Source organism: Rattus norvegicus, chromosome 17 (assembly GCF_021556685.1).
Source record: "Rattus norvegicus strain SHRSP/BbbUtx chromosome 17, alternate assembly SHRSP_T2T, whole genome shotgun sequence".
NCBI classification, from domain to species: Eukaryota; Metazoa; Chordata; class Mammalia; order Rodentia; family Muridae; genus Rattus; species Rattus norvegicus.
Window position 1 is genome coordinate 75,442,030 of NC_141550.1, and position 27,020 is coordinate 75,469,049.

Genomic DNA, 27,020 nt, shown 5'->3' on the forward strand with positions numbered 1-27,020 from the left:
TCGAGTGAACCTATCTTCATGGCCATCACAGAGACCGGCACCCGTGTTTCATTTATCCCACAGTCCTTTACTGATTCATCTTCTTCTCCCACGTGCGTGGTGACCTCCCTTTATATTTCAAACCCAGTGCCTTAGATTCTGATCTCAGAAAAGCTATGGAACTGGATTTGAAGCAGCTGGCAATGGTAGCCATTAGGAGGGCACAATGGCCTCCAGGAACTGTCCCAAAGCCAATATGTGTGTATCCTCAGGCCCAGGGCTCCATACTAGCTAGTTCAGCTCACAGTTCTTACCAGTGAGTAGTGACCTCTGACTCTTGGTCCCATTTCTACCCCAAACACAAACTAAATAGTTGAGATCAGCAGTCATTTCCGTGGTTCAGTGATTAGTCCATGCTGGAGAAGTGGAGTCAGGAAAACCTGAGGTAGCAGGCTAGAAAACCCACAGGTGCAGACCAACAGTGACGTCTTTAGGTCTCCCGGCGGTGGAGTGGCCTGTGTCTTTGTGATCTAGGTATCCAGAGAACACACAAAAAGCCCTCAAGGAAATCACTCCCTAAAATTAGTGAGTGGGACCATCCTGTGCTCTCTGGTGGATTAACTCCAGGCAGCCTCCCAGCAGCCCTGGCTTCTTTAGTAAATAGTGTGAAATACAGTCACCTTTGAAAGAGGCAATGTCATTTCTTGTCACACATACATACATGCACACACATACACACACACACGTGCTCTCAGGAGCGAGCAAACGAGAGAGAGAGAGAGAGAGAGAGAGAGAGAGAGAGAGAGAGAGAGAGAGAGAGAGAAACAGAGAGAGACAGATAGGGAAAGGCAGAGAGAGACAGAGAGAGACAGAGAGACAGAGGAATTGAGATTTCAACAGAATCAACGAACATGAGCAACTCCGTTGTAAAATCAGACAGACTCATGGCTTCACTACAACATTATCCTTGTAATGTGCCTAGGTGATGTCTAGTTATCAGGAATAAATGACTCAGAGCCTTCCCCTCACTTTATTTAGTACTCAGGCAAAAAAATCCTCCTTCGCCCACACTTTTTGTTTTTCAACACAGGGTTTCTCTGTGAAGCCCTGACTGTCCTGGAACTTGCTTTGTACACCAGGCTGACCAGTCAGAGAGATCCACCTGCCTCTGCCTCCGGAGTGCTGGGAATGAGGCAGTTTATTAAAGGCCTGCTACTACGCTGGACCCTCTATTTTCTTTACCTCGTTTCCTTCCCACCTTCAATCTTCCCCATACTCCCTGTCCCATGCTTCTTCGGTTAAGAGAGACAGATCACGCCCTTAGCCCCTGTCGGACCACTGGGGTCCCTACGATCTTTTTTTTTTAACCCCCGACTTTCTTTGGAAGCCCAACTCCCTCCAGTTATGGCTTTGGGGAGCGATGGCGGGGGTTAGGGGAGACGCGATCCCATTTTCACGGTTCTTTACGGTTTTGAACTGTAAGGGATCGGGAGCCCGTGTCCGCAGAAGGGAAGGAGCGCGGCCAGGCCCGCAGGGCAGACCGGCGGAGACCTAGGGGACGGGAGGCGCTCGGGCTAGGGAGCTTTAGTAAGAGGAGTGGGAGAGGGAAGAAAGCCTGCTTTGAATTTCGAAAGTGTCAGCACTGGACATACATTCTAAGGGAAAATAAGGCTTTCAGATTGGAGGCGAACTTGTTGAAGGTAGGGAGAAAGAGGGAAAGGGACAGCAGGAAGCTTAAAGGGGGGCAAGAAGCATGAATGGGGAGTATGGGAAAGCCGTGAAAGGCCCCACCCGCCCGCGGGATCTAGAAGTGGGGTCTAGATACCTCTGGCGGCAGGGGGTTGGGAGGATCGACTATAGGCGTCACGTGGGCACATGCGTGCCTCCCCGGTCTCTGCTCCAGCCCCCAGCCAGTCATGTGCAAAGAGGAAGGGTGCTTGTGTCTCCTCTGCGTCCCGGAAACCAGTAACATCTTCCCAGGACCCAGGGCTTTCCTGGGACAGTCCATAGGGTGCATTAGGGCAACAGGTTGGGCGTCTGTTGTTGAGAGCATGGCCCCAGTCGAATCCTAAAAGCTTACTGGAGAGAGTGACTCTGCCACTTGGTGGCGGAGAGCTAGAGCGACAGGGCTGGGGACAGGCAGGATTGCTTTGGCGAAGATGGTTCTTCCCTAACGGACCAGAAGACACCTCTCTTCTTTCCTTTTGCCAGATTGGCAAATGGTGCTCTCAGCTGACTCCACTCGGCTTCATCGCACCCTAGAGGATGCCCCGCCGAGGCGCAGACCCGTTGGCAAGCGGGTTGTTGTCTAAATGGAAAGAATTTCAGGTTTGTGGAGGTAGAGACAGTGTGCTGACAGTATCTAGGGGGAAAGCGTGCCTATCGTGGTATCACCCACTCTGCAACGTGATATCCACGACCCGGTACCTCTCTCCCCTCCACCGGGGCCCACAAACACTTTTGGGCCTCCCAGCTTCTGCTTCCTCCTCCTTCCGCCCCACCTAAGGAGTGCCTTTGAGTCTGACCATTCCTTTAGGGACTGGCCACCCCCAAACTGGACACTGAGTCACTTCTTCCTACCCAACCGGTTGGAACGACCCAAGCTTATTGACTTCATGGTTCAGCCAGGGACAAAACTTTGTTTTCTTTCTCCCCAAATATGTATTTATTTTAAAAGTCAGTCTCCATATTCTTTTTGGATAAATATTGTGAAGGGAAAACTCGACCTGTCAAAACAAATGGACCCTGTCCCTTTTCTACCTTGGCTTTATGGGGTTTCATTTCACCCTAGCTGAAATGTATTCGTGGCAGATTCTCTTGGCAAGGATTCTGATGCCCTGGCTATTGGGATGTGGATGAAATGTGGGGGACATTGGGGGGGCACTCTAAGGAGGACACTGCAGTTTACTGGGTCCTGGTAGGCACAGCTTCATTTCCTTTGGAGAGCCACCCCCCCCCCGTGGTTTCTGTTTTTTATTTTTCATTTTTCTCCTCAAAGGTAAAATTTCCTCTTGAAAATGTTTAACAGAATTGGGACCCATGGGATCCTTTAGTCTGTGTGTCACCAATGAACACTCTTCTACACCTGGATTAGATCTCAACAATCAAGCCTGGCCACAACATTCTAATTCTAATATACTAGACGTTCCAACTAAAGGGTGGTGGCGGTGGTGGTGGTGAAGCAAAGACCCTATTTTTGAGAATGGGGGTGTCCTATAAATCTAAACGTTGGGAGAAGGAAAGCACTTTGAAGACTTACTAGTTTGATAGCTCTTTATATACTGTTTATTTCTGATTGTGCCCATCAAACCTCCTATTGAACGATTTGTTCAGAAGTGAGAAGAAAATGCTTCAGACACGTCTGTGCCTATGGTAATGGCCTGTTCCACAGGACAGTGACATTTATAGTGTTAATTCCAACGGTGTCGGAAGACAGTGGGCTGGCTTTGTAGGCACCAGGGGCAGGTTACGTTTCAGGCGATCTTTCTTGCCCACCCCTTTCCAACTCAGTTTCACACACCTCTGATGTGCGGGTTTGTGTGTTTGCAAAAGGGGATGCTATTCATTCCCTCCCTCCTCCTTCTTCTTCCCTCCTCCCCCCTCCCCGAACCCCGTTGCAACCCGGAAGAGCTCTGCTGTCTACTCTGAGCCAAGAGAGGCAGAGAGGAGGGGGCTCTTAGCAAGGATTCACAGCACACAGGTTTTACCTCTGGCTGAGATGCAGTGAAGCGGCCACGGCACTGGGACTGTTGTGGGAGCTTCCGCAGCAGCGGTGAAGACTGCCGGTCATTTCTACCTTCAGATCTCCAGCAAGGCGGGTGGAAAAAAAAAACAAAAAACAGCTGGCCTTCAGGAGAGAGCTGCCCTGGTCAGTGAGTACATAGCTATCCCCTTTTCTTCTGTTTTCCTTCTCCCTGCTCCACGTGGAGAAAATTAAAGAGAAGGTCTCCCCCATGGGGACAGCTGCCTCTGGGAGAAAGTGAACTGGACCCCAGCCCTTTATTGTTCTTTCTGGACACTGGAAGTCTTTGGCTTCCTGCAGTGACCTTGGGTGATTGTGGTGTGGGAGTGTGTTGGATGTCCTTGTTTGGAGGAAGGGGCTGGTAGAACTTGGGGTGCAAAGACAAACTGAATGGGGGTGGGTGGGAATAAGGGCTGGCGGGATGCTTGGGCAGGGCTCTGCGTAGATGCTTTTCACTGCACGGAGAACGTAGAGGAAATAGCCCGTCTACCCAGGAGCCTTCTCTAAAGGTGGCTGCCGTGCCCAAGTGTCAACTCCATCTTCACTTTTCCCCCGCTAGCAAGGGTATGTTTAGCTTCATTGTCTGCACATCGTCTAAGAAACATGTGCACTGCTGGACCAAGTCGGAGCCCAAATGCGTCAACATCTGGCATCCCCTCAGGGTAGCTGGTGGTCGGTAGGCACCCTTGTTAACAGAAGCACTGTGCGGTGGGAGTGAAAACCAGTTTCCCAGAGAGTGTGACCAGGGTTCTGTGGAGCGAGAAGACAGAGGGGATAAAATTGAAATATTTTTCCTAGGACATCAGACCACCAGACCTCCTCTATGCCATTCAGAAATAGATCATACAGACACATAGGCAGTCAGGCAGGCAGGTAGACAGACAGACAGACACACAGGATAATGTTAAAATGCAAGGAAAGTCTGAGATATGAGCAGAGTAGCTGCTATTAAAAAACAAAAAAAAAAAAAAAAAGAAAGAAAAGGTCTTTCTGTAATAGAGCAGGGTGACAAACTGACAGGTGTGGGTCCATCCAGAGTAGGAATGAAGTAACAGTGCCGGCTGGATTCCTCTTGGTATAGGTGCATTTCCATATTTCTTGACCCTCTCCTCCCCTTATAGACTACAGCAGGACCCTGAAATCACAGTTGCAGAGACCCAGAACTCTAAAGGGAAAATAATGGGTGGCCTTTCTGCGCCCCTTCACTCTATGGTGGGGGTAGCGAGCTGTTCCCCCCAGCAGCAGGTTGATGGCCAAGGAACCCCAGAAACCCAGGTGGAAGGAGTCCAGGTATTTCTAAACAAGATGCCTGGCTGCCCACATTGCTGCTTGTGGGGAAGAGGGCTTCCTGGGAAATGAGAATGTAAAAAACGTTCTTTATCAACGTTAGATGTAGTTTCTGTCCTGCTAGACAGAGCATTAGGATTTAGAAGAAGGCCCAGCAGCTTCAAGGCTCAAGCTCGCTGAGGCCTAAGGTTTCTGGCTTGAGGACACAGGGCTTAGAGAATGCCATGCGTGGTGGTGGTCTACATCACCCTCTACCTAAACTGTCCTTGTTAGCGGCTCCAGATTCTCCAGTCCCCTTCTGTCACAATCCAAAGCCCAGACACACAGCAGGCTAGCTTCATTTTTCTTTATCTCCTATTTTGACTCTGCCTTGTTGCAGAAAACATGTGGGTTCAGGTATAGACATAGTGAAGGAGTGAAGGGATCGGTGCAAGCATTAGGGCGATATCCGTGTTTGCTATTTGCCCAAAACCACACAGCAGGGCCCAGGGAAGTTGCAGATCTATGGGAGTCCTAGGGCTTCCACCTCCTTCAGCAATATGTGTGCCCTGCAGTGAAGACTTTGATAAAGAAAGAAGGATTCCAACACTGAGTGGGACTAAAGGGGGAAGCCTTCTGTTCTCTAGCCCTGGGCTATTTTAACTCTCTTTAGGCTACCCCCCCGGGTTGTTTTATTCTTGATGTCCAAGCTACTTCACACTTGAGTATGTGTTCCTTTCCAGGTATGCCTTTGTGTACCAATCCAATAGTTCTGTTCACCCCTTCCCACTAGCGGTTGGAATAATCCGGGAGGTTTATTAACTGTGGGGGAAGAGAGCACCCTTTGCTTCCTTCTGGTTCCAACGGGGCTAGGGTGATGTTGAGGAAGTGCATAGGCAACTTGGATGGCTTGGAAGGATTGCCAGGCGCTCTCTCGGAAGTCCTGGCTTGTCCGGAGGAGAGGGTCTGCAAGGAGCTGGTGATGGGTAAGCACCTGAGTCTGCTGGTGGTTTTATTTTATGTAACAAATTGCCGGAGCTCACTTTGCTTAGGTGGTAGGCTGTGGAGGGTCCCCTGGTGGATCTGGACCCATGAGTGGAGAGTCGCAGGCAGGCAGATGGTAACTCAGGGCAAAGAGCCCGTGATGCCCGGGAAGTCTTGGTTTTGCCAATCTGAGCCAGGCACACTCAGGATCTTTTCTATGGGGTCACCATCGTGTTCAATGACACCAATGATTCTTGCTTTCGTTTCTTTCTTTTTTTTTTTTTAAAGCCCGCCTCTGCTCGACCCAGTATCTGAAGCTTATCGCCTCCTGCTTTCCTATCTTTGCTGTAAAGCTCCCACATCCCTCTCCTCACCTCAGCCCCCATCCAAAGTGGACTGTCCCTCAACAATCGGCATTCCAATTCCTTCGGCTAATCTAGAGATGCAAAAGCCCCACATCTGCAAGATAAAGCCCACTTTCTCCTTTTAAAACCACCCAAGCTCCAGAGGAGAGTGGGTTGAAGTAGGCGCTGGGGACTGGGGAGCGCCTCAACTAGCCGGGCGAAGCCAAGAGGCCAGGGTTGAACCGAGCAGGTGACCAAGACTGTCCCTCCTCAGCCTCACAGTTTTACGTCTTTACGAAGGAGCCTGTGTGTTTAAGCGGTGGAACCCCAACCGCCTGGCTCCGGATTTTCTTGGATGCCGTGCGGTATTCTAGGTGCTTCAAAGGTGGGGGTCTGGGGCTTTCCTGGGAGCAGGCCAGGTCTAGAGGCAGCGAATATCCTACTGGAAATTAATGGTGCCAAAGGGCAGAGGAGCGGCTGCGGGAGCCTGCACTTCCCAATGGGTCACCTGCATCTCTGGCTCTTTCCTAGGCTCCTCCAGGCGTAGCTGGAAAGCGCACACCTTCTTCTTTCTGGATTAGTTCTTTCTCTTCCCACCCTAGGCTTGGGTTCCTCCGTCACCACCTCCGTCGCGTGTGCTTTGTTCTATACGAAAACAGAAATCCCCGGTCTTCTCCCTGTCCGCCTGCCCCTTTCCGCTTCACCCTTATCTACCCATTTTATTTTTTTAATCTCGCTATAATCAGGGGTTTTCTCAAGCGGGGGGGGGCGGGTAGTAGCGGCTGAGGGAGGGCTAGAAACCCTCGAAGATGAAGGTGAGGGCTGGGGCTGGGCTGGGGGCGGAGTGCGAAGCAGGTAATTGCTCAGCGCCTTTCTTCCCGGGTAGAGTCTCTGCTTGGCTACCCCGCTCCTCCTGGCTCGGGCAGTTTTTCTCCGGTGTTTTAAACTGTGATAGATGAATAAGCAAAAAAATCAAAACATATAACCCAAACAGTGGCTCATTTTGCTTGGAAAGTGGACCCCAGACCCGGGGCGGGTGGGCGTGGGAGCCGGGAGATCTGCGGGTGCATAGTCTTTTCATTCAAATTCCCACGAGTCCCCCCACCCCCCACCCTGGCTTTCACTGCGAGCTTCTTCTCGTTCCCAGTGACTTTTAGCGTCCTTCTTTCTCTACATCACTAAAGTTCTCTCTCTACTGCTTTAATAGTTGAGGTGTCTCCGTTGAGGAGCACTAAGCCCCAGCCCTCACGGCCCACTGCCTGCTTCATTTTCCACCGCGTTTTTGATTTTGCTCTCTTTTCTGCATTTCAGCTCATGCGGGGGGGAAAAAGGGGACGTGGTGAAAGCTATGGTGATAACGTAATATGTGTTTAACCTGTGAGGTCCGGGTCGCTGTGGCAAAGCGGTCTCCCCAGCCGTTTTCGTGTGCTCAAGCCAGGCTGGTTGGTGGCGCCTTGGGACTGTGTCCCCGGCATAACCCTCCTGCTTCGCAGCCGGGAACTGTTTATACAGCTTTACCTGTGCTATTCTCGTATCCAGTAAAAGTCATCGCCCGGCCCGGGTAACCTAATCCGGAGGCTGAAACAGAGGAGGGGGTACTGGGGTTGGCTCCAGAGGAGAAGGTGGTGTGTTGTGAGACTTAAGCAGGGTCTCTTTGCTCCTCCCCCGATTGGGAAGGTAATTCGGATTTGGTTCGAGGAACCGAGGCGGGGGAAGGAAGATTGAGACTTGGATCCATGTCCCATCCTTCCCGGCTTTTCTCCTCTCAAACAGGCACTGTGGATTGACGTGGCGGCCGCAGCTCCAACCCACGCTCCAAGAAAGAACAGTGGTCCGGGGGATGATCAAGGACGAGTCTCCTACCCTGCCCTGATGGGGGGGGAGGCAGATCTAGCTCCCCCTCCCGCCTTTCTTTTACAACTTCCATGCCTAAGACAAAATGATCAAGGAACCCAACCCGTACCTTCACATCCAGACCCTACCGGTTATCCCAGGCCTGCATATCGCAGAGCACGGGTGGGGAATTGCAGCGTGCACAAAATCGAATTAAACGCAGCTCGGTGGTTATTGTCTCTCGCTAATTGCTTCAACAATGGCCACTGTTAAAACGGATACACCCAATTAAAGGCCCCGCGTGGTCTCCCTGGGTTCTCGCCACCGCCCGGTTTCTCTAGTCCGAGGCGATGCAGACCTCCGGGCTGCGAACCGGTGGGAAGTGGGTACCGGCGCCGGCCTGGATACCTCTGGCCCCCACTTCCTTTCCAGACCCACAGCGACCATGGTCTTTTCACTTCGTTTTTATTAATCGATCGCACGGGAAGGAAGATTGATCGAGCTGGAATGGGAAGGGACTTTACCCCTAGTCCTTGGGTCGTCGGGGTCCTGGGCTGTGTATTTAGTTTCTGGCCTTCGGTGCTGCTTTGCTTTCTCCCCGACCTCCCAGCCCTTCAGGTTCCGGGCTTCACTTCAGTCGGTAACAGCGCCATCAGATCCGCCCAGGCCGGCGCCGTGGCTCCGGGAGGAGGAACAAGGCAGCACGGCCCCGATCCGCTTCGGTCTCCAGCCTGCAAATATTTGCTGCCTCTAGGAGAATCCTACTATTCCGCTTGCGCTCCGCATGCAAAGTCCTTAAGTAAACACGCTCAAATGACAGCCCTAGGCATTCCGAGGCACGCTTTCTACCCCTGTCTAGGATTAGTAACTATAGTCCTTCGACCCCCGAGGTTCGGCTTTGCTGATCACTCTCTGGAGGGCAACGCTCAACACCCCCCACCCCGGACCCCCCCAAGGTAGCATCGTTTCACATCTCGGCCCCGCGGAGCTCGCCTGGCCTCTCCCGGAGTCAGGCTCGGGTTGGTGACGCTGGGTGGATTACTACCTTCTGGGCTCCTGGCCCCAGTGGTGAGGCTCAGTCACCCGCTCAGCCTTTTTTTTTTTTTTTCCTTTCAATCAGGGCTCCCAAATTCTGAAGGGGACCGTCTCTGTGTGCTTCTAGAGGGATGGGGGTCTCAACGCCCAAGTGAAGGCAAGTGGGAGGGACCTGAAGATGAAGACGAGCAAGTGTGTGTGTGTGGGGGGTGAGGGGTGTCCCAGCTTACTCCAAGCATAGAGAAAGTCAGATCCATTTCTTAACCTTTCCCCAAGAGGGCACACACAACCTGCTCAACTTGACGCCTGCAATAGCAGCCTCAAGGCCTGGGGGTTTCAGATAGGCCCAATTGGCTCGGGCTACCCAAGTACACAACCCCAGATACGGGTTCTAGCTGAGCTTTGCCTGCTCTGCTCGGGGATGCCTGAGTCCCCAGGGACCCAGAGCGTTCGCCAGCCCCTTACCCTATTGAGGGAGGCCTCATGAACTACAGGAGCCAAAGACTTCAGGCAGCAGCAGCTACAGCATCCTCCTTGATGGCTTTCTCTTGCCTTTCCCCCAGCTCCGCCAGATGCTCCGGGGGAGGAAGGGGAATGCGATACACCGAGCCAGGCTCCGTGTGCCCGGGGGTGGTGTGGTGATGACACCCCAGGTCTTTAGAAGGGCGTTTAGGCGTCCCCCAACGAGGCCTGGATCAGCTTTGTAGCTCTGGAACTGGAGGATTGGTACCACCTTTCCCTCTGGCCTCAAGCCCCCTCCCCTCCCCCGCCACCCGCCAGGGGAGGAGGGAGCCCGGCCTGCATTTGCGAGCCAGGCGGGTCAGACCGGCGCCTGTCCTGGCCCAGACCCCCGGAGTCCGGTTCTCCGCCTCAGGCCACGCTCCGCAGCCTCTCCGGACTGGATCCCTTCCCCCTTCTTCTCGGTGGGTCTCGGAGCCGACCTCGGCCTCCCTCCCCGCTATCCCCCTCCTCTCTTTTTCCCTCCCCCTACCCTGCTCTGTGTTTCTGACTCCGGGGCCGGCCCGTGACGTCAAACCCAGTGTGGCGTCGGCGAGACTGGCCGGCGCGGGCCATCAAAAGAGCAACGTCCTCTTTCCCAATTACCCACTGTCAGTCCGGGAACAGGGGCGGACCGGCTGGGAATTACACGTTAAATACCCCCTACAGGCTGGCTCCATTGCCCGGGGCATCTAGCCTCAGGCCCCCTACCCCTCTCTGCCAGACCCAAACTACCTCAGACCAGGAGGGGCCTACTAGATTTTTTATTTTTCCAAGGGAGGGGAGTGTTCTTTGCATCCGGCATAGCTCCTCTGGTGATTGAATTAAGACGAATAATCCTCTCTATTCCCACTACTAAATTTATTAGAGAGGCGCCCCTACTAGTGAAGCCTCCCTTTTCAGAAGTATTTTCTTTTCCAGTCTTTAAAACTACATTATAAGCCTCATAGACTAACACGTGCAAGTCTCGGCGTCAGTAGCTCGCTTTCTTGTCTCCAGAAGGATTTCTTTTGCCCCTTTCCTTCCTCTAGATCTCAGTGCCCGGGACCAAAGAGATATGCTTACTTGGGGTTTTTCTCGAAGCTGTGAACTAGGGTCAGGCTGACTCGTATCCTATACAACTCATGAGTGATACAGGAATAGTATTTTTTTCTCCTTTTAAACTCTCATTCTTAATCTTAATTCCGGGCCTTTTAGCAAAAATGTGTGTGCGGTCTTCTCTGCTTGTTTATGGAATGGTTTCCGGTGAATGTTAGACAGCAACTAAATAATTAAAAGGTTTTGAGAGCGCGCGGTGAGCTGGATGAGATGCTGGCAGCTTGATTGGCCCAGGAGAGATGAGTTGGTCAAAGAGTGAAAGTAAAAGAATCGATATTCTAAGACTAGGTCGTCCTCGTAAACGTGAGGCCAAGGGGTGCAGGATAAACTCGGGAGGGAGACTTATATAAAAAGAGGTATCTTCATAGTTTGTATTTAGAAATTCAGCCTTGATTTCAGACAAAGATCAGATGTAAAAGATGAGATATCAGGAGAAGTTCCAAACGCAAGCCCGCAGGGCACATTTCCAAGTAAATTTTGTCTTCTTCGAGGGTTGTACTGTAAAAAGAACGCACCTCCCCCTTCACCGCGTTCCACTGGCTTCAAGGTAGACACTGATGCCTTTTCTCCACAGCAGAATAGGAGTTATTTGGAACTTTTAAGAAAGGGCTTGTCGGGAATCGAAGTTTTGAATCGGTGGGAGATATTTTGGGGTAAAGAAACAAAGAGGGAATGATGCCTTCAATTCCAGTAACTCTCCAAGTGACGCTCTCTGCCTTGAAGGGTGCAATGGGAACACCTTCTCTTACACTGCCCTGGGGTGCACCCGAAGTCTCTTTCGGACCTTGGTCATCCGGGCTGTGTTTTCTGGACCCAGGCTGCAGAAACCTCAACGCCACTAGGGGATGCAGTGACTCAAAGGACGGAACAGGGCCGCAGAGGTTGGAGCCCGTGGGGCGGGGCGATTGCGGCCCGGTCGTGGTATCTCCCGATGATTGGTCCTTACAATGGTCCCGCCTTCGTCCGCTCCGCCCCCTCCACTGGGCGTCTTCCAGTCTTTCTCCTGGTGTCAGCTTGCTGCCCACCTACCAGACTCGGGCCCAGAGACCCACTCTGTCCAGGGAAGTTGCCGTTGGATTCCACCCCGGAGGTCAGGGTTGGGGACTATGGAGGGAACCGTTTTCCTCGGGTGAAAGCAGAATTAAGTAGGACCCCGAGCTGGGCGAAGGAAAAAGTTAGGCCACCCCAGCAAAGATCAAGTTAGTTGTACACGGTACTTCGGGGACCAGTGAGCTCAGGTCTCGCCAACCCAGCTTTCTGTGCATCACGTTATCACTAAGTCCAAAGCACACATTGATTATATCATTAGGTCTGGAAGGACAGCTGCAACAGCGGACGCTGTTCGTGCCGGAGAGGTTTGGGAGAGCAAGCCGAGATCATAACAAATAACGCGGGCGTCCGAATCAAAGCCCAGGTCCTTTGAGCGATTCAGCCTCCTCCCTGGAGACTGGTTCGGGAGGCAAATCTTCAGTTACTTCGCCGTGAAACTTTTCTGATCAGTTTTTACAAGCGTACAGCCCCTAAGCTGATATAAACTAAAAAGGTGTTCTACCTTGAATCCTAATTTAAAAGTTTGCTCATTTTTTTTTAAACTGTCGAAAAGAAAAGTCTGCTCATGGAAATTAGCTTTATGAATGGGGCGGCCGGGTTTCACTCGTACGGAATAATCTACTGAGCCCGAATGAACCGGCTTTGCTACATTTAAAGGGCCAGAGAGCGAATTCCCTCCTGCCTGTCCCCTCTGCCCCAAGCCCCGGCCGGCCTCGCCCACCCTGCCCGCGGCCCCTCTGCCCTAGGCGGCCCTTGGCGGCGCCCCTTTCCGGTCAGTAGAGGGGCGGGAGGAGGGGTAGCGGTGTGCGGGGTGGGGGGGGGATGGGATGGGGGTGGAAGTGAAGTCCTGGAGCGGGTTTGGGTTGCAGTTTCCTTGTGCTGGGGATCGTGTCCCCTCCTGCCAGCGCCAGGCTCCTCCCCCTCGGCGCGGATGACACTAGAACCTCCTTAAGTTGCGTCGCGCCACAGCTGTCTGCGAACACTGAGCTGCCTGGCGCCGTCTTGATAGTTTCAGAAAGAATGCATTCCCTGTAAAAAAAAAAATACTGAGAGAGGGAGAGGAAACCAGAGAGAGAGAGAGAGACTGAGAGAGAGAGACTGAGAGAGAGAGAGACATAGAGAGCTACGCAATCTGACCGGGCAGGTCACACGTCTCCTCCTCCTCCTCTCCGCTCCTTGCTACCCAGGTTGGTATTGTGACTTTTTTTTTTTAAAGTTTGATATCACTCCCTCCTCTTGGGGCTGGTTTTTGTTCCTTTGAGATTTTGAGTTTATTTTTTATTTTTATTTTTGTAACTAAAAGCTCAGTTGTCTCCCTTTGGAGGACTTGTAGTGGTTGGAAAGATCTCGGGGCCGGTGTCCTCCAGAGAGGACTTGTCCCCAAGTTTTAATTGCTTAGTCAGTCCCGGGCTCCTGCGAGCCTGGCTGTTGGAGGTGTGCTGGGGAGCTTGGCTTCCTTTCCCTCTGGGTCTTCGCGTGCGTGTGCACGTCCCGGGTGAGTCGGCCCTGCGGAAAGCTCGAGAAGACCTAGTGCCCTCCAGAATCAGGTGTTAAAAGTACTTACAGCTCATCCAAGTCTCTCTTTCTCTCCCTTGCAGGTGATCAGAGGAACAACCGTCTCTGAGCGCCAAGGAGCCAGTGTGCACTGTGGCCACCCTTGGATTCGTCTCTCTTTCTCGCTCCTTTTTTTTTTTTTTGCCCCTTTATTCCTCCGTGTTTGCTTTTTTTTTTTTTTGGAGGGGGTCTCCCTCTTTCTTCATTCTTTCCCTTTTCTTTCTTTCTTTCCTTCTTTTGCTAAGCTATCCCGCAAAGAATTTTCTTTCCTCCCTAAACCCTCTCCTTTGCTCACCTTTTCTATCCACTTCACTACAAACAAACCTTTAAGCGACTCCCTCTCCTGGGCCTCCGACGGCAGGACTCCGCGGACCTCCCAGGCCGACAGCCCTCCCTCTACCCGCGAGGGTTCCGGGCCCGGCGAGAGGGCGCGAGCACAGCCCGGGACATGGAGGTGACTACGGACCAGCCGCGCTGGGTGAGCCACCATCACCCGGCGGTCCTCAACGGGCAGCACCCAGACACGCACCACCCGGGCCTCGGCCATTCGTACATGGACCCGGCACAGTACCCCCTGACGGAAGAGGTGGACGTACTTTTTAACATCGATGGTCAAGGCAACCACGTCCCGTCCTACTACGGAAACTCGGTCAGGGCTACGGTGCAGAGGTATCCTCCGACCCACCACGGTGAGTCCACCTTGGTGCTGGAACCCTCTGGATCCGCGCCTGTTTTTCTGGGTCCAAGAGACCATGGCTGGGCAGAGCAAGTCAAAGCACATAAGTGTGTTACTAGTTCATTTAAAAAAAAAAAAACAAAACCAAAAAACCGGGGGCCCGGAAATGGGCGAGGAAGCAGTGTAGCTCGTTGGGAGAGTGTGTTTTTTATAAAAGAGTGCAGCAGGCACCTCTCTGGGCCGGTGTCTTTCAGACCAGGCACTCACCTGGCAAGCGCCAGGTCCACTGCGGCTGTAGATTTTTTGCAGCCGGGGAGAAATCTCAAGCTGTGCCTGCAGGCGCCGAGCCTTTCAGGCGGGGCGGCAGTGAGGGCTAGGCCGGCCTGGAACTGGGCTCCTCCGAAGAGCTTCCAGCTTCTAGTTATCTGGTGGAAGGGGTCTTCCGTCAGAGCCTTGCAATTTGTTTCTCCTTTTGTATTTTCAGAAAAGGCCCAAACACGTGTATTTATTTCTGTTTTCTTTTGCTCCCCACTCTCAGAAGCTAGTGCGTTTGACTTTTAGGCAAGTTTCCTACCTACCGGTATCTTGAGGAAGAGAATCTGGTGGTTGACACCACACAGGGGGAGGAAGCCTTAAACTGAAGAGAAGTCAGGTGTGATTAGACTCCCGGCTACACAGAATTTTCCTTTTAGCTTTTAGCTTAATTGCCAGCAATCCTGGCCGCATTTTCTCCTCCGGCCTACTGTAGTTCCTACATATGCCTCAAAGATTTAGGATACATCAAAGTTTCTTTTTAAGTAGGAGTGTTTCCAGTTGCCTACTCCCCCTAACCATTCATCTTGAGAAATTTAGGGGAGTTCTGAGGTGTTTAAAAAGGAGAAAAAGAAAGAAAGAAATCCATCCTTGTGTGATTGAGACAGGGGACTCTAACACTTCCCAGCTGTAAGTTTATGCGCTTAAACGAGCAAAAAACAAAACAAAACATTTTTTTTTGAAGGGAAGGTGGGAGGTTTTCTTAACTAGCTGGAGGTCTGCTCAGGTCTCTCTACGCACAGAGCTAGCCTTGGCGCCTGTGAACTAGCCCCTCTGGTCAGCAGGCATCCTCTACCCTAGAGCCGCCAAGTTTTAAACAGTCATTTCTGCGGATGGGGCTCTCTTTGCTCGGGTTGTGTGCAGATTAGCAGTTAAGTGGAAATGAGGTAGATCAGACCTAATGTTATTTACTATACAACTTCCTGCATAAAAAAAAAAAAGAGAGAGAGAGAGAACCTTAACCCTTGGTGTTCAAGAGAATTCTCCATCTCTCTTGACTGCCCTCCCCTTCCTCTCACTTAAGATTTTAGTTTCAGTATTGTTCTTAATGGTTGACTAGAGTGTCAAATGGTGAGGCGGGTACTGGATTGAAAGATCAATAAGGGTGTAGCTATGGGCTCGGAGTTTAAAGTTTACCTTATCAGAGAGCATGGGCTTGAATAACTCATGACCGCCTTAGCACTGTGTATTTTAAGTGAAGGCTAAACATGCTTGTATATGAGTCACCCTTCAATTGAAATAAACACATAAACTGGAATTTTGTGTCTCAGGTGAAAAATTCACAGAATGCCCCAGTGAACAGGAAAATCTCGAGGGCCTAGGGGCTTCTTGGTTGGGTGAAGAAAGAGAAGAGGGGTGGGGAGGGAATCCCAGAATTTAGGTATGGATACATTTCAAGGGTTTTGGGCAATGAAACTTTCCTTGTAAATATCCAGTTAGGCCTTCTGGAAGCAGCTTTGTCAATTCTAAGCAAGTGTTGAAGTTTTCCACCACCAACTCTCAAAAGCACCCCACCTTCCCTTGCCTTAGGTGTTGGGAGCTGGGCCTCTCCCTAGGGTTGAGGAGTGGTGTGGTCCTGTTTCCCCCGTGAAGGCCCCATCATTCACCCTGACTTTCTTATCAGCCTGCTTGGGATTAAGTCTGCAGTGGGAGAATAGGGGCCATGGAAAGGAACCAATAAATCAAGGCAGGTTCTAGAGAGAGACCCCAGGGAATCTGTTTTAGATTGGTCATTTGGAAAGGACAAATAAGCCAAGGGACCTTTCTTAATGTCCTTGCAACTCCTCTGGAGTATTAGGACCCGGCCTTTCGTTTTAGAGTTGATTGGGTGTGTACAGGGTCTGCTTCTATCTTGAGGCCTGTGGGCCTGCTACTCCTGGGACCACGGAGATTAGAGTAGGTTTGAGCTCAATTGCGGTTGAACCTGGAGGTTTGCTGACTGGGAGGTGGGGGGCGCCAGGGGAAAAATCTCCAAGTGTGTCTCAGGGCAGCTCTCACTGCGGTATTCTTTCTTTCTTTTTTTTCCTCCTCCTCTTCTCCCGCCATTGCTGGCATCGCAGGGAGCCAGGTATGCCGCCCGCCTCTGCTGCACGGATCTCTGCCCTGGCTGGATGGCGGCAAAGCCCTGAGCAGCCACCACACCGCCTCGCCCTGGAACCTCAGCCCCTTCTCCAAGACGTCCATCCACCACGGCTCCCCGGGGCCTCTGTCCGTCTACCCTCCGGCTTCATCCTCTTCTCTGGCTGCGGGCCACTCCAGTCCGCATCTCTTCACCTTCCCGCCCACCCCTCCGAAGGACGTCTCCCCAGACCCGTCGCTGTCCACCCCGGGATCCGCCGGGTCGGCCAGGCAAGATGAGAAAGAGTGCCTCAAGTATCAGGTGCAGCTGCCCGATAGCATGAAGCTGGAGACGTCTCATTCCCGAGGCAGCATGACCACCCTGGGAGGGGCCTCGTCTTCAGCCCACCACCCCATTACCACCTATCCGCCCTATGTGCCCGAGTACAGCTCCGGACTCTTCCCTCCCAGCAGCCTACTGGGAGGATCCCCTACCGGGTTCGGATGTAAGTCGAGGCCCAAGGCACGATCCAGCACAGGTAAGGGCCACCTCCACCCCTGGGAATCTCTCTTTTGCTCCCTTCTGTTTGCACTACATCCAGGTCAGGGCAAAAAAAGGGGGGGTTTCTTTCCTCCAAAATAAGGGTCTCTGGGGAGGGCTACAGGTATCGCCTAGCCCACTTTTCTTCCATTCTTCTAGCCTGGAAAGAATGTGATGTGTCTTAATTCCTACTGACTTAGGCAGCAGAGAGAAAGCATGATCTAATTGTAAACCCCCTGCCCCATCCTCCCCACCCCAGTGAGCTGGGAAAGAAAAAAAAAAGGCTAACAAAAACAAATGTAGACCCTCTCCTCCTGCCTGCCGAGGGACTTCTGGATTCAAACACTACCCTTTAGTTTCCAAGACCAAATGGATGGCTCCAGGAATAAATCTGTAGTGTTTAAAACTAAAACGAAACCTCCTCCAACCTAAACAAACACAGGTCCTTCCTATGACCCCTTTGGCCTCTGTCAGACGGACTGTTCCTCTTCCCTCCACTCACAGAGGGTCACTGGGGCTATAGCCAAGGACTGTCCTTTATAGAGCTGTGTATAAATAAGTGTGTGTCTGTGTCATTTGGGGAGGAGGCTGACACTTTGTAAAAGGAGCAGGCTTTGCATGGAAAGGGGGCTCTTAGCTGAGCTTCTGAAGGCAGAAGGTGGCTCTCTGGTGGGATTCAGGGGCAAAGGAAGACAAGTGTTCTGTCTAGTAAGTTACCTAGTGTCTTTTAGGAGCATTCAGGGTTAACAGGGGCCAGAGGCCCAGCTTAGGATGATTCCTGGGAGTTGACTGGAAATCAGGTGTGAGGGATAGAAAGGCTGAAAAAGATTCTGCATCTGCAGGTGTCTGCCTCTGCTTTCTCCGCTTTTCCCTTTCCCTCAAAAGCGGAGCATGGGTTCAAGCGCGGGGAGAGATTTATTCTGTCGAGGTCATTGCAAGGAAAGGATACACAGGCAGAATTTTCCCCCGTTTTACAAATAAGACAAGTTCAACCTCAACTTGTGGCTACTACATTTCATTCCAGGGTGATTGTGATCAGACCGAAGTGTGTTTTCAGAAAGGGTTTTGGGAAGATTGTTATATCTCGTAAGGTGTGTTCATTTGAGATTGGGTCATCTCAACTACACAGATCGTACAAAAGAGCAATGGATACCAAACACAACCACCCATTGTCTATAAAGGGCTGGATGTGCAGTCCTCAGGCTGTGCTTAGGTTTGGAAGACTTCAGAGGGTCCTGGGGGACCAGTGTCCAGGAGAGTAGTTTCAGGGTATTCTTTTCTTTCTTTCTTTCTGTCTTCCTCCCCGTTCTTTTTCTGTTTTTCTTCCCAGGGTGACATTCACTCTGACTGCCTGAGCAGGACTGTGTCTATTTAGCTGATATGTTTTAGCTAATCCAATTATTTTCAGACGGCTGCACGCGACAGTTGCATTGTTTATCCTGGGCCAGGAACTTTAATAGAGTCCGGATGCGGTTAGGCCGACAGAAAAACTCAGACCTGCAAGTTCAGTACATGAAAGTAGGCAGGAGGGAGAAGGAGGTAGCCTCGTTGGTAGAGTCAAAAAGAGAGCTAGAGGAAAAGAGAGCTGAGGGAGCCTGGTGGTCTGCTAAAGGTGCCCAGGCAAGAACTGGGCTTGTGCAGAGTGAGGGCGATGGGGTAGAAAGAGCCAAGGGGACTGTTTGCCTTCTAAAGTTCCGCTGCAGGGCTGAGATCAAGGAACAGAAGCCTGTGTGTTTTGAAGTTGCAATGGGGTTTAAAAAACAAAGCAAACCAAAAATGCTCTATACTGGCGAGGCTCTGAGGTCAGGGAAGAGCCTCATCTCTGAGGCTGAAGTGGTGGTTGTGAGGGGAAGGGGGGACTCGGACTTCCCAAAAGACTCTGCTATCCAGGTTTCTTTTCTACCTCCTCAGGTTGGCACAGGTTTTTTTTTTTTTTTTTTTTTTTTTTTTTGTTTTGTTTTTTGTTTTTTTTTTTTTTTTTGTTTTGTTTTGTTTTGGTTTGGTTTGGTTTGGTTTGGTTTTTCTGTCCTTAGTTTGATTGGTTTCTTTCTTTCTCCTCTCTTCCTTAAAGCTCGTGGAGGGGGGTGGGTGAAGGTGGGAGTGAGGGGCAGAAACAGGTCAGACTAGGCCCTTTCTAAACCAGATCCTGTGCATAAAGTTTGTTTGTTTATTATTTTGGTGAAGGAGGGAAACTATTGGCGTCCTATTTCCCCCCTTTTACTCCTTTCTCACAGTCATAAAAAGCAAGAGTGGTATGCCTGACTGCTAAGGAGATGGCACTTTTGGAGTACAGAGGGAAGTTTCTAGAAGCCCTCAGGATGCAGAGGGCAGACTAGTCAGAATTCTTGGAGAGGGGATTCTCTTAGGTTTAGCTCCCATCCCCCTCACTTCCCCCTTTCCTCTCCCTCCTCACCTTGCCCTCCCCCTCCCCTTCCTTTCCCTTTCCTCTTTGCAGATACTTTTATTGGAGGAGACAGAAAAGAGGTGCTAGTTGGGATCTTTGTTGTGCTTCAGAGAAAGCTGTGGTCAGGGCCTACGTTGCTTTCTTGATGTCTTCGCTTTCGGTCTCGGATCTGTCTTTGTGAACAAAAGGCAATGCTGATGGTGTCATTCCCTTTAACCCCTACCGGGAGGAACCATTTTTTTTTTCTCAGTTTCCCTGACCACTTTTTTGGATGTGGGTATCTCCCTCCAGCCTCCTGAGAAAAATATCTTACCCTACACACAGCCCAGTTACAGGGTTTCGGTCAGAAGCCCAAGGGGCATTTGAAAATGGCTGTTGAATGTCAAGCGGCTTCACAGCTCTGTGGTTCTTGTCACCTAAGAGAGGTGTCTGCTTGGCAGCTCACAGCAGACAGAGGGAGAGGCAAGAGGGAGACAGAAAGCAGGAGAGTCGGGGGCCCTCCATTAGGAAAATTGGCTGTGTGCTGAAGTCACAGGCCAGGAGAAATGACAGGAGGGAAACCTATGTAAGGCAGTACAGTCGGGAAAAACGTATGGAGTGAATCAAGACAGAAAATTGCTCTACTGTGCGGGGCTGTGCCCAAGAGCAACCGTTGTAGCTCTCTGCTTTCAAGAGCCCTCTGAAAAGGAAGCCGTCTTCCTCCCTCTTGCCTGACAAAGGAAAGGAAATCAAGTTGGCCACAGGCTGGGAGATCCCCTCAGCAGGGTCAGGGTACCTAGGCATTTATGCTGCTCAGGGAAGCCTCCTGACTACCTTTCTGCTGTGCCTGGTACAGGCACCATGCAGCCAGCAAGCTCCAGTCTTTCTGTAGGTGCTTATGCAGGGAAGGGAACCCAAGTGGACCCTGTGCAGATAGGATTAAAAGGCAGGCTTTGGCTGGGTCATGGCCTATGCTGTTCCCTCCCAGCGTGTTGATGGCTATGGATGGAGTGGACATTTGAGAAGCCAAAGCCAAAAGGCCTCTTGACCATGGCTCTACGGCTGGTATCCCCTCAGCCTCCCCACAGCCATTAGCCATATCCCATCAGAGTTTGACCTACAAGAAAGTTATCTGAGTACAAAGCACCCTAGAACTGATGGGGGAGACAGAAAAGTTAACCTAGTTCCTTGGGAAGTGCCTTTGGCTGTACATGTAATGTTTTATGTGGATTCCTACGGGTTCTGGGATAACAAGGGACAATTCTTCCCAAAAGACGGACTCTTTTTTTGTAATCCAGATTGGGGGAGAAAAAAAATCTCTGTTTAAATCGTTTTTGAGAAGGCAATGTTTACACATGGTAGTGTAAACCCCGAGTAATGAGGATGGTAAAGTGAGAATATTTTTTATGGTTTTCCTGGCCACTTGGTGGAGAAGGTTGGAGTTAAGTTGTGGTGATAACTTCCTAGAATTGTCCCTGGAGAAGGTGATGTGACGGGCCCACAAGCGTGAACGCCCCCTCGCTCCTTTGGGTTTGATCTGGGGCCTTTTAAAAACCATTTAGTCTTTTCCCTCCCAAGGTAGATTTTGTTCCCTTTCTGGGAAGCCAGAATCCCAAATGATCTTCTGGAGTTTCTTTCTTTACTTTGTTTGTCATTGATTAATCTCTCAAGACAAAGGGATTCCTTTAAGTGCAGGGCACCAAACCCAGCCCCTGTACATGGTAATGCTCTACTGTAGATGTATAGCTTCAGCCCCTCTGCCTATATTATAAATATATAATATATATATATTCTGCTTTCCCATCTATCCTGAGTGTCTCCTCATTTCCTTGCCTCACCTCTGTGGTAGACCAGGTCGAGCTGCTTGCTCTTGTAGGAGATTGAGGTCTCCACTCTCTCCTTGGCTTGAGGAACCAGACGTTCTAGTGTCTCCCTCTGCATTCCCAAAAACAGAGGAGGTTCTTTGAGACAGACTCTTTCTCCCCTTCGGAGGTTGAAAAAAAAGTCTCTCTGACCACTTTGCTTCCAGGAATCCATTTCTACTGAGGAACTTTCTGGAGTGGGTCCCTGTCTGGCTTTAGCCCTGCTTCTGAGAGTGAACAAACCTGACTGGGCTGGTTTTCTGTTTGTTTATTTGTGGTTTTGGAAAAAGAGAAACTGAAGTTGGGGCCTCAGTTAATGAGGGGACTGGGGACTGACATCCACCCCCCAAACCCATCTTGACTTAACTTACCTCTCCTCCTAATCTGTGTCTGACCTTCATTCTATCCCTTCTGCCCTTTTCTCTCCAGGCTTCCCCCACCCCCCCTTGCAGATCTCCTGCCTAAAGGCTGGTACTGTGTTTCCTTCCATCAGCCCTTGGTAGCCAGGCTGGGCCTAGAGTCTGACTTCAGTTCCTCAAACAAGGGCTGCAAAACTGTGGGAAATGCTGGCATTTTTTGAAGGGGGAAGCTGTGAGGATAGCAGACGAGTCAATCCTGCTGGGCCTTAATTGATGACTTTGTGACTAGAGGAGTTTATAATTAAAAAAAAATGTGGAAGTTTTAGCCACTCAATCAGCCAGTCGATCAATGGATACATCTGTTACCTGTTTATCTGTCTAGCCATTGGTTAATCTTTCTTTTCTTCCTGCCTTGGTCTTCGTTACTGAGATAGTCTATATAGAAGGACCTGGTAACAAACTGGGTCCCCATTCCTTGCTTCATTTACTTTTCCTTTTGAGGAAACTGAAAGAAGTCTTTGGCTCTGGTCACTGACTGATCTGCGCACAGCATGTTCTTAGGGAAATATTTTAAGGTTCCATTTCCCTCCTTCTTTTCTCGGTATATCTTCCTCACCAAGTGGGACATGTCAAATTTCCTCAGTTTGTAACTGGGAAGAGTTATGTCGGGCGTCCTGAAGGGTTGCAACTTCGTAGCACACTAGAACCATTTCCCCACTTGCAAGAATTTGGAAACGTTTTTGGTTTTATTTTCCCTTCTGATCTTATTACCTGCCTTGGGGTTGGTTCTTTCCTACCACCCGTGTGTATCTCAGGGATGGAATTCAGATTTTCAGGCTTAGGGGGAAATGCCAGGCCACTGAGGGATCTCACAGACCCTCCCTCGTCCTTCTAAGTGTTACCTCCTTTTCATAGGCTTTCCTTCCCTAAGTGACTTATCTGTGAACTTGTTTCCAGAAGGCAGGGAGTGTGTGAACTGCGGGGCAACCTCTACCCCACTGTGGCGGCGAGATGGTACTGGGCACTACCTTTGCAACGCCTGCGGACTCTACCATAAAATGAATGGGCAGAACCGGCCCCTTATCAAGCCCAAGCGAAGGCTGGTAAGTTCTTGGAAGGACTGAACTCATGTATCCGTTTTTGTGTTTTCTGTGTTGTCTCTGAGAAGGATGGCTTTCTGCAGGAAATTGGCCTGGTTGTTTTCTATCTTTTATTTTTCTTCCTTCCTCTTTTACTGTTTTTCCTCCGCCTTTTATTTCTTTTATCTCTTCTTTTATATGTATTTTTCAAACTAGATACAGAAAAATACTTTACATTTTCATCTTTCACGTTTAAGTCACTTCTTAAATGTTAAGGATACTAACTTACTGGTTATCACACGTGAAACATATATCCCGATAGAATAATTAAGCTTAGCAGAAGGCTCTGAGGAGGCAGTTCCAGATCCAGGGTTGTAGATGAACCTCTGATACTGATGCTTTAAGATTAATAGGACTCGCAAGTTGTGATAGTGCACTCTGTAATCCCAGAACTTAGGAGATGGGTCCACAAGATTAGGAGTTCAAGGCCAGCCTCAGCCACATACCGAGTTTGTAGCTAGCCTAGGCCAGGGGATTGATGGTGACTTCATTGAACTTTAGAACCAGTTTCTGGTATTTTTCTGCTTCTTGGTCTGACACTTTGAAAACTTTATGTAGGTGGTTCCTGTCTTGACTTGTGGTCTCAACTTCGGTTCTGTTTCGTCTGAACCACAATCCATAGGACGAGAGTTTCCTGCTTTACTGCACACGCTCCTCTCCTGAGCTTTTTGATAATTAGGAATCCTTGAGAGAATCTCAAACCATTGAGCATTTATAAAGGCACCAAGCAGGAGGTGTCCGTCTGTAAACTCCATTCTGGAACCTTGGGCTGGCTTGGCTGGTGTGAGTATGTGTGCCCGAGACAGTAAGAGTAATTTACCAGGGGATGACCATGACCCACGACCACGCACAAGCCAGATCAGAAAGCTGAAGTCCACCAAGCAAGCAAGTGAGCAGAGGCTAAGAACCACCCCCCACCCCATGCAGATTCTAAGGGGGGAAAAGTGGAGCAAAACCTGAACATCTGAGACACCCCCACCCCGCTTCCTTAAAGCATTACTTGTCTTCCCTGTTAGACAGCAACACGATTTAACACCTTTCACATCCTCTTTAGAAAAAAGCGAACTTTCTAGGGGTGGAAGTGCACACATGACAAACTTTTTTTTTTTTTTTTTTTTTTTTTTGGGCAATCTTAGATCTCTAGGCTTCATCCTATCTGATCTTTGCTCTTTTCTCCAACACTCTCAACCCCCCACCCCCATGCACTTTAGTTTTGTTTTTTTTTTCCTTCTCCTTTCTTTTATGTGCAAAGCCAACTTCCTAGGAAAAAGCTGCCGGATATCTGAGTGTTAGAGATAACTCATAAACAACAACTCCGCTTACCCAACTTAAACATCAAGATGTTTAGACGGATCAGAACAAGAAGCATAAAAAAAAAAAAAATGGCTGGAGGTGTTCGCTCTGAATGACTGTGATCACACCACAGAAGAATGCCGTGAATCACTCAGAGCCCGGCCTAAGAAAAAAACCAAAAAAAAAAAAAAAAAAAAAAAAAAAAAAAGAAAGAAAGAAATAAAACCAACAGCAAAAACCGTCTAGTCAGAATAAGTCGCACAATTACAGTTTTTAATTTTAAAGCAAAGAGCAAAAAAAAAAAAAAAAAAAAAAAAGAAAAAGAAAGGTTAAAAAGTTCTGGAAAAACCTGAGTTTTCTGATGAACAGTGGAGCATTTGTCTGTCTGTACAGAGAACACAGGGGAAGGCTCTTCTGCCTTTACTCACCTTTCCTAGGAAGTCTGTGGAACTCTGAGTAATGATTGCTTTTAATGCTAGAGTTCGTACGCTGTCATAGGTTAAATCGTCCCCCCTGGTTGGGGGAGGGATTGATAGTTTCAATTCTATTACAATTTGCAAGCGACACAGAGACACAGAGACGGTTTTTCCTCTCTTTAATGTTGGTTTGTGCTGCGTGCTATGGTGTGTGTGTGTGTGTGTGTGTGTGTGTGTGTGTGTGTGTGTCAGAGGATCACTTGCAAGAAGAGTTAGTGTTTTTCCATCTTGTGACTTCTGGGGATTGAGTTTATAGCATTGGGCTTACCCACAAGCACCCTTATGCTCTGAGCCAGCCTGCTCCCCTCCCCCCATTAGATGCGCTCTACTTCCAAACATGTTGAACCTTTCTTTTTTTTCCTTTCTGTTTTCGTCTTTTTCCTTTCCTTTGCCCACCTTTGTGCTGGGATATAGAAGCCTGGGCCTGTGCATGTTAAGGACTCTGGAGCCGAATTTTCTGCTTTCTTCCGGTCCAGTCCCTTCACTTTGGCTCTGCCTTTCGAGCTTGCTAGTTTTGTCTTGTGCATCTGCAGACCCCACTGGTGATGAGTCAGCCCATCGTGTAGTCTCTACGCTACACACTGAGACAGAAGAGATAACTGATGGCCAGACCTATAGTCTCTTTCCCCCGTACTAGTATTCCAGAATCTTCTTAGGTTTTACAACTAGAAAGGTTTGGGAGGCTTGCCTAATTTAAGGACTTGTTGATGGCCTCTGCCACTGAGTCCAGCAGCACAGCCCTGTGCAACTCTGTAAGTTTGCCTAAACTCTGTCTTACCGGACATGTATCTGGCACACGGGTGTACTTATAATAGTTACAATATACTGTGAAGGATTATCTATACATGTACTGAATTCTTTCTTTAGAGTACTCATTGTATGAGTTGGCATTATATATTTATTTACTTTATATATTTAAAATTATCGAGTTGGGAAAGCGAGTTTGCCTGCGTGGACGCAGTTGGGCTTTATCTGAATATTTCTTCAGAAATACCATTGGAAGGCGATAATAGTCACAGGCAGCGTAATTGTCACAAATGATTAGGCACTGGTTTTCAGGCGGACTTTCCTTCCAGAGGGCACAAGAGGGAAATGGTTATTTTAGTATTAAATGATCCCGTTTCACAAAGGCAGGTGGCCAAAGGCACCAGAGTCAGCGTCAACACTCTCGGGTCTCAGTGACTTCTTTTCAAAATGGGCAACACCTTCTCTCGATGAGAGAGAAGGGCTGGTTTTAATTTCACCTCCTTACAATCCCAGAAAGAATTACTGGGGGGGTGGAAAGTCCGAGTTTGGCTGTTTAAAGCCCACAGGACTTTGGTTGGACGACAATGTAGAGGTTTGAAAGGAAGGGAATATGTCTGCTGAATTCAAAACCGCCACTCAAAACATGTTTGGTGTAGCTTTGTGCTTGGTACAGAGTCGACAGAGAATAAGGCAAGGCCACTGTAGTTTTTAGTTTCATGTTCTTAAAATCTTACCAGAATCTATTTTCCTTCCTTCTTCCTTCTTTCCTTCCGTTTTCCTTCCCACTTCCTCCTTCCTTCCTTCCTCCCTCCCTCCCTTCCTTCCTTCCTCCCTCCCTCCCTCCCTTCCTTCTTTCCTTCCTACTTTTCTCCACTTGTTTTGTCTTTCTTTTTTGGGGGCCTGGGGTTACAGCCCAGGCCTTTTGCTATTGTTAAACAGCCCTTCCACTGAGCTGACTCTCGGGTTTCCAGAACTTTCTTAACGCTGTTGAATGTTTTGCTTTCTGTTCTGTTCTTTACTATTAATTTTGAGCTCAGGACCCAGGCTCATTTTTGAGTTAATGTTTTCCCTTCAGGGAGTATGTTAGAGGTAACAGCTCCATTGTCTTTTAATTTTGTGTCCGTGCGTGGGGTTGTACCTGAAGGACATTCTGCATAGCTCTGCTCTTTCCTTCCACCACTCAGGTTTAGGGATCTAATTCAGGTCGATGCCTCTAACTGTGAGCCATCTTAACAGCCTACAGTTCCGTTTTCTTTCAATAGTTCTGAGTTTAATTTTTCATTAAGAAAATATGTGTAGAGAATGCACAAAAGGTAAAAGAAATCTCTCCCCGTGGTTTTTTTTTTTTCCTTTCTTTAAAGCAGAACTAAGTAAGAACGTTTTCATTTAATTTTTGAGACAGGATCTCTCTTTATAGCCCACACTGTCCTAGAACTTCCTGAATAGCCCAGGCTGGCCCCACGCTGGTTGCAATTTTGCTTCAGCTTTTCTAGTTTTCAAGAGCAGGGGTCACAGGTGTGAGTGAACCACCAAATCTACCAACCCAAGGAATTAAAATTCAACATGAGGTTGATTATTTGCCCCGTGACGGCTTCCCAGAGAACAGCAAATTGGAAATACGTAGCTTCACCCAGGTGGCATGGAACTAGAGCTGTGTGGGAAGGTGACGTTCAGGATGTCTACTAAGACATCCGAGTATGGCTTTGCTTTTGGATTGCCTCATTACACGATGGCTACCTGGCTAAAGGTGTCAAGGGCGGCTGTCCTGGGAGTGGCAAATCTGAGACTGTC

At 49.6% G+C, this 27,020-nt stretch overlaps 1 protein-coding gene and 1 long non-coding RNA gene across 15 annotated transcripts in view; one reads left to right on the forward strand and one right to left on the reverse strand.

The window, feature by feature from the left end:
* Positions 1-990: 990 nt before the first annotated feature.
* On the reverse strand, positions 991-6,982 carry LOC148000278 (uncharacterized). Its single transcript, XR_015641848.1, has 3 exons — positions 6,824-6,982; positions 3,687-4,471; positions 991-2,287 (listed from the first exon to the last, which is right to left on the reverse strand). It is a non-coding gene; the product is annotated as an uncharacterized LOC148000278 (long non-coding RNA).
* Gata3 (GATA binding protein 3) overlaps positions 3,307-27,020 on the forward strand; it is a 31,466-nt gene continuing 7,752 nt past the window's right edge. For 2 of the 14 annotated variants that reach the window (NM_133293.3, XM_087591625.1), the window contains 4 exon segments: positions 12,807-13,016; positions 13,428-14,072; positions 16,432-16,968; positions 22,532-22,677. In NM_133293.3, the coding sequence (NP_579827.1) occupies positions 13,832-14,072; positions 16,432-16,968; positions 22,532-22,677 (924 nt within the window). In that variant the 5' untranslated portion in view covers positions 12,807-13,016; positions 13,428-13,831. 14 annotated transcript variants of the gene reach the window in all.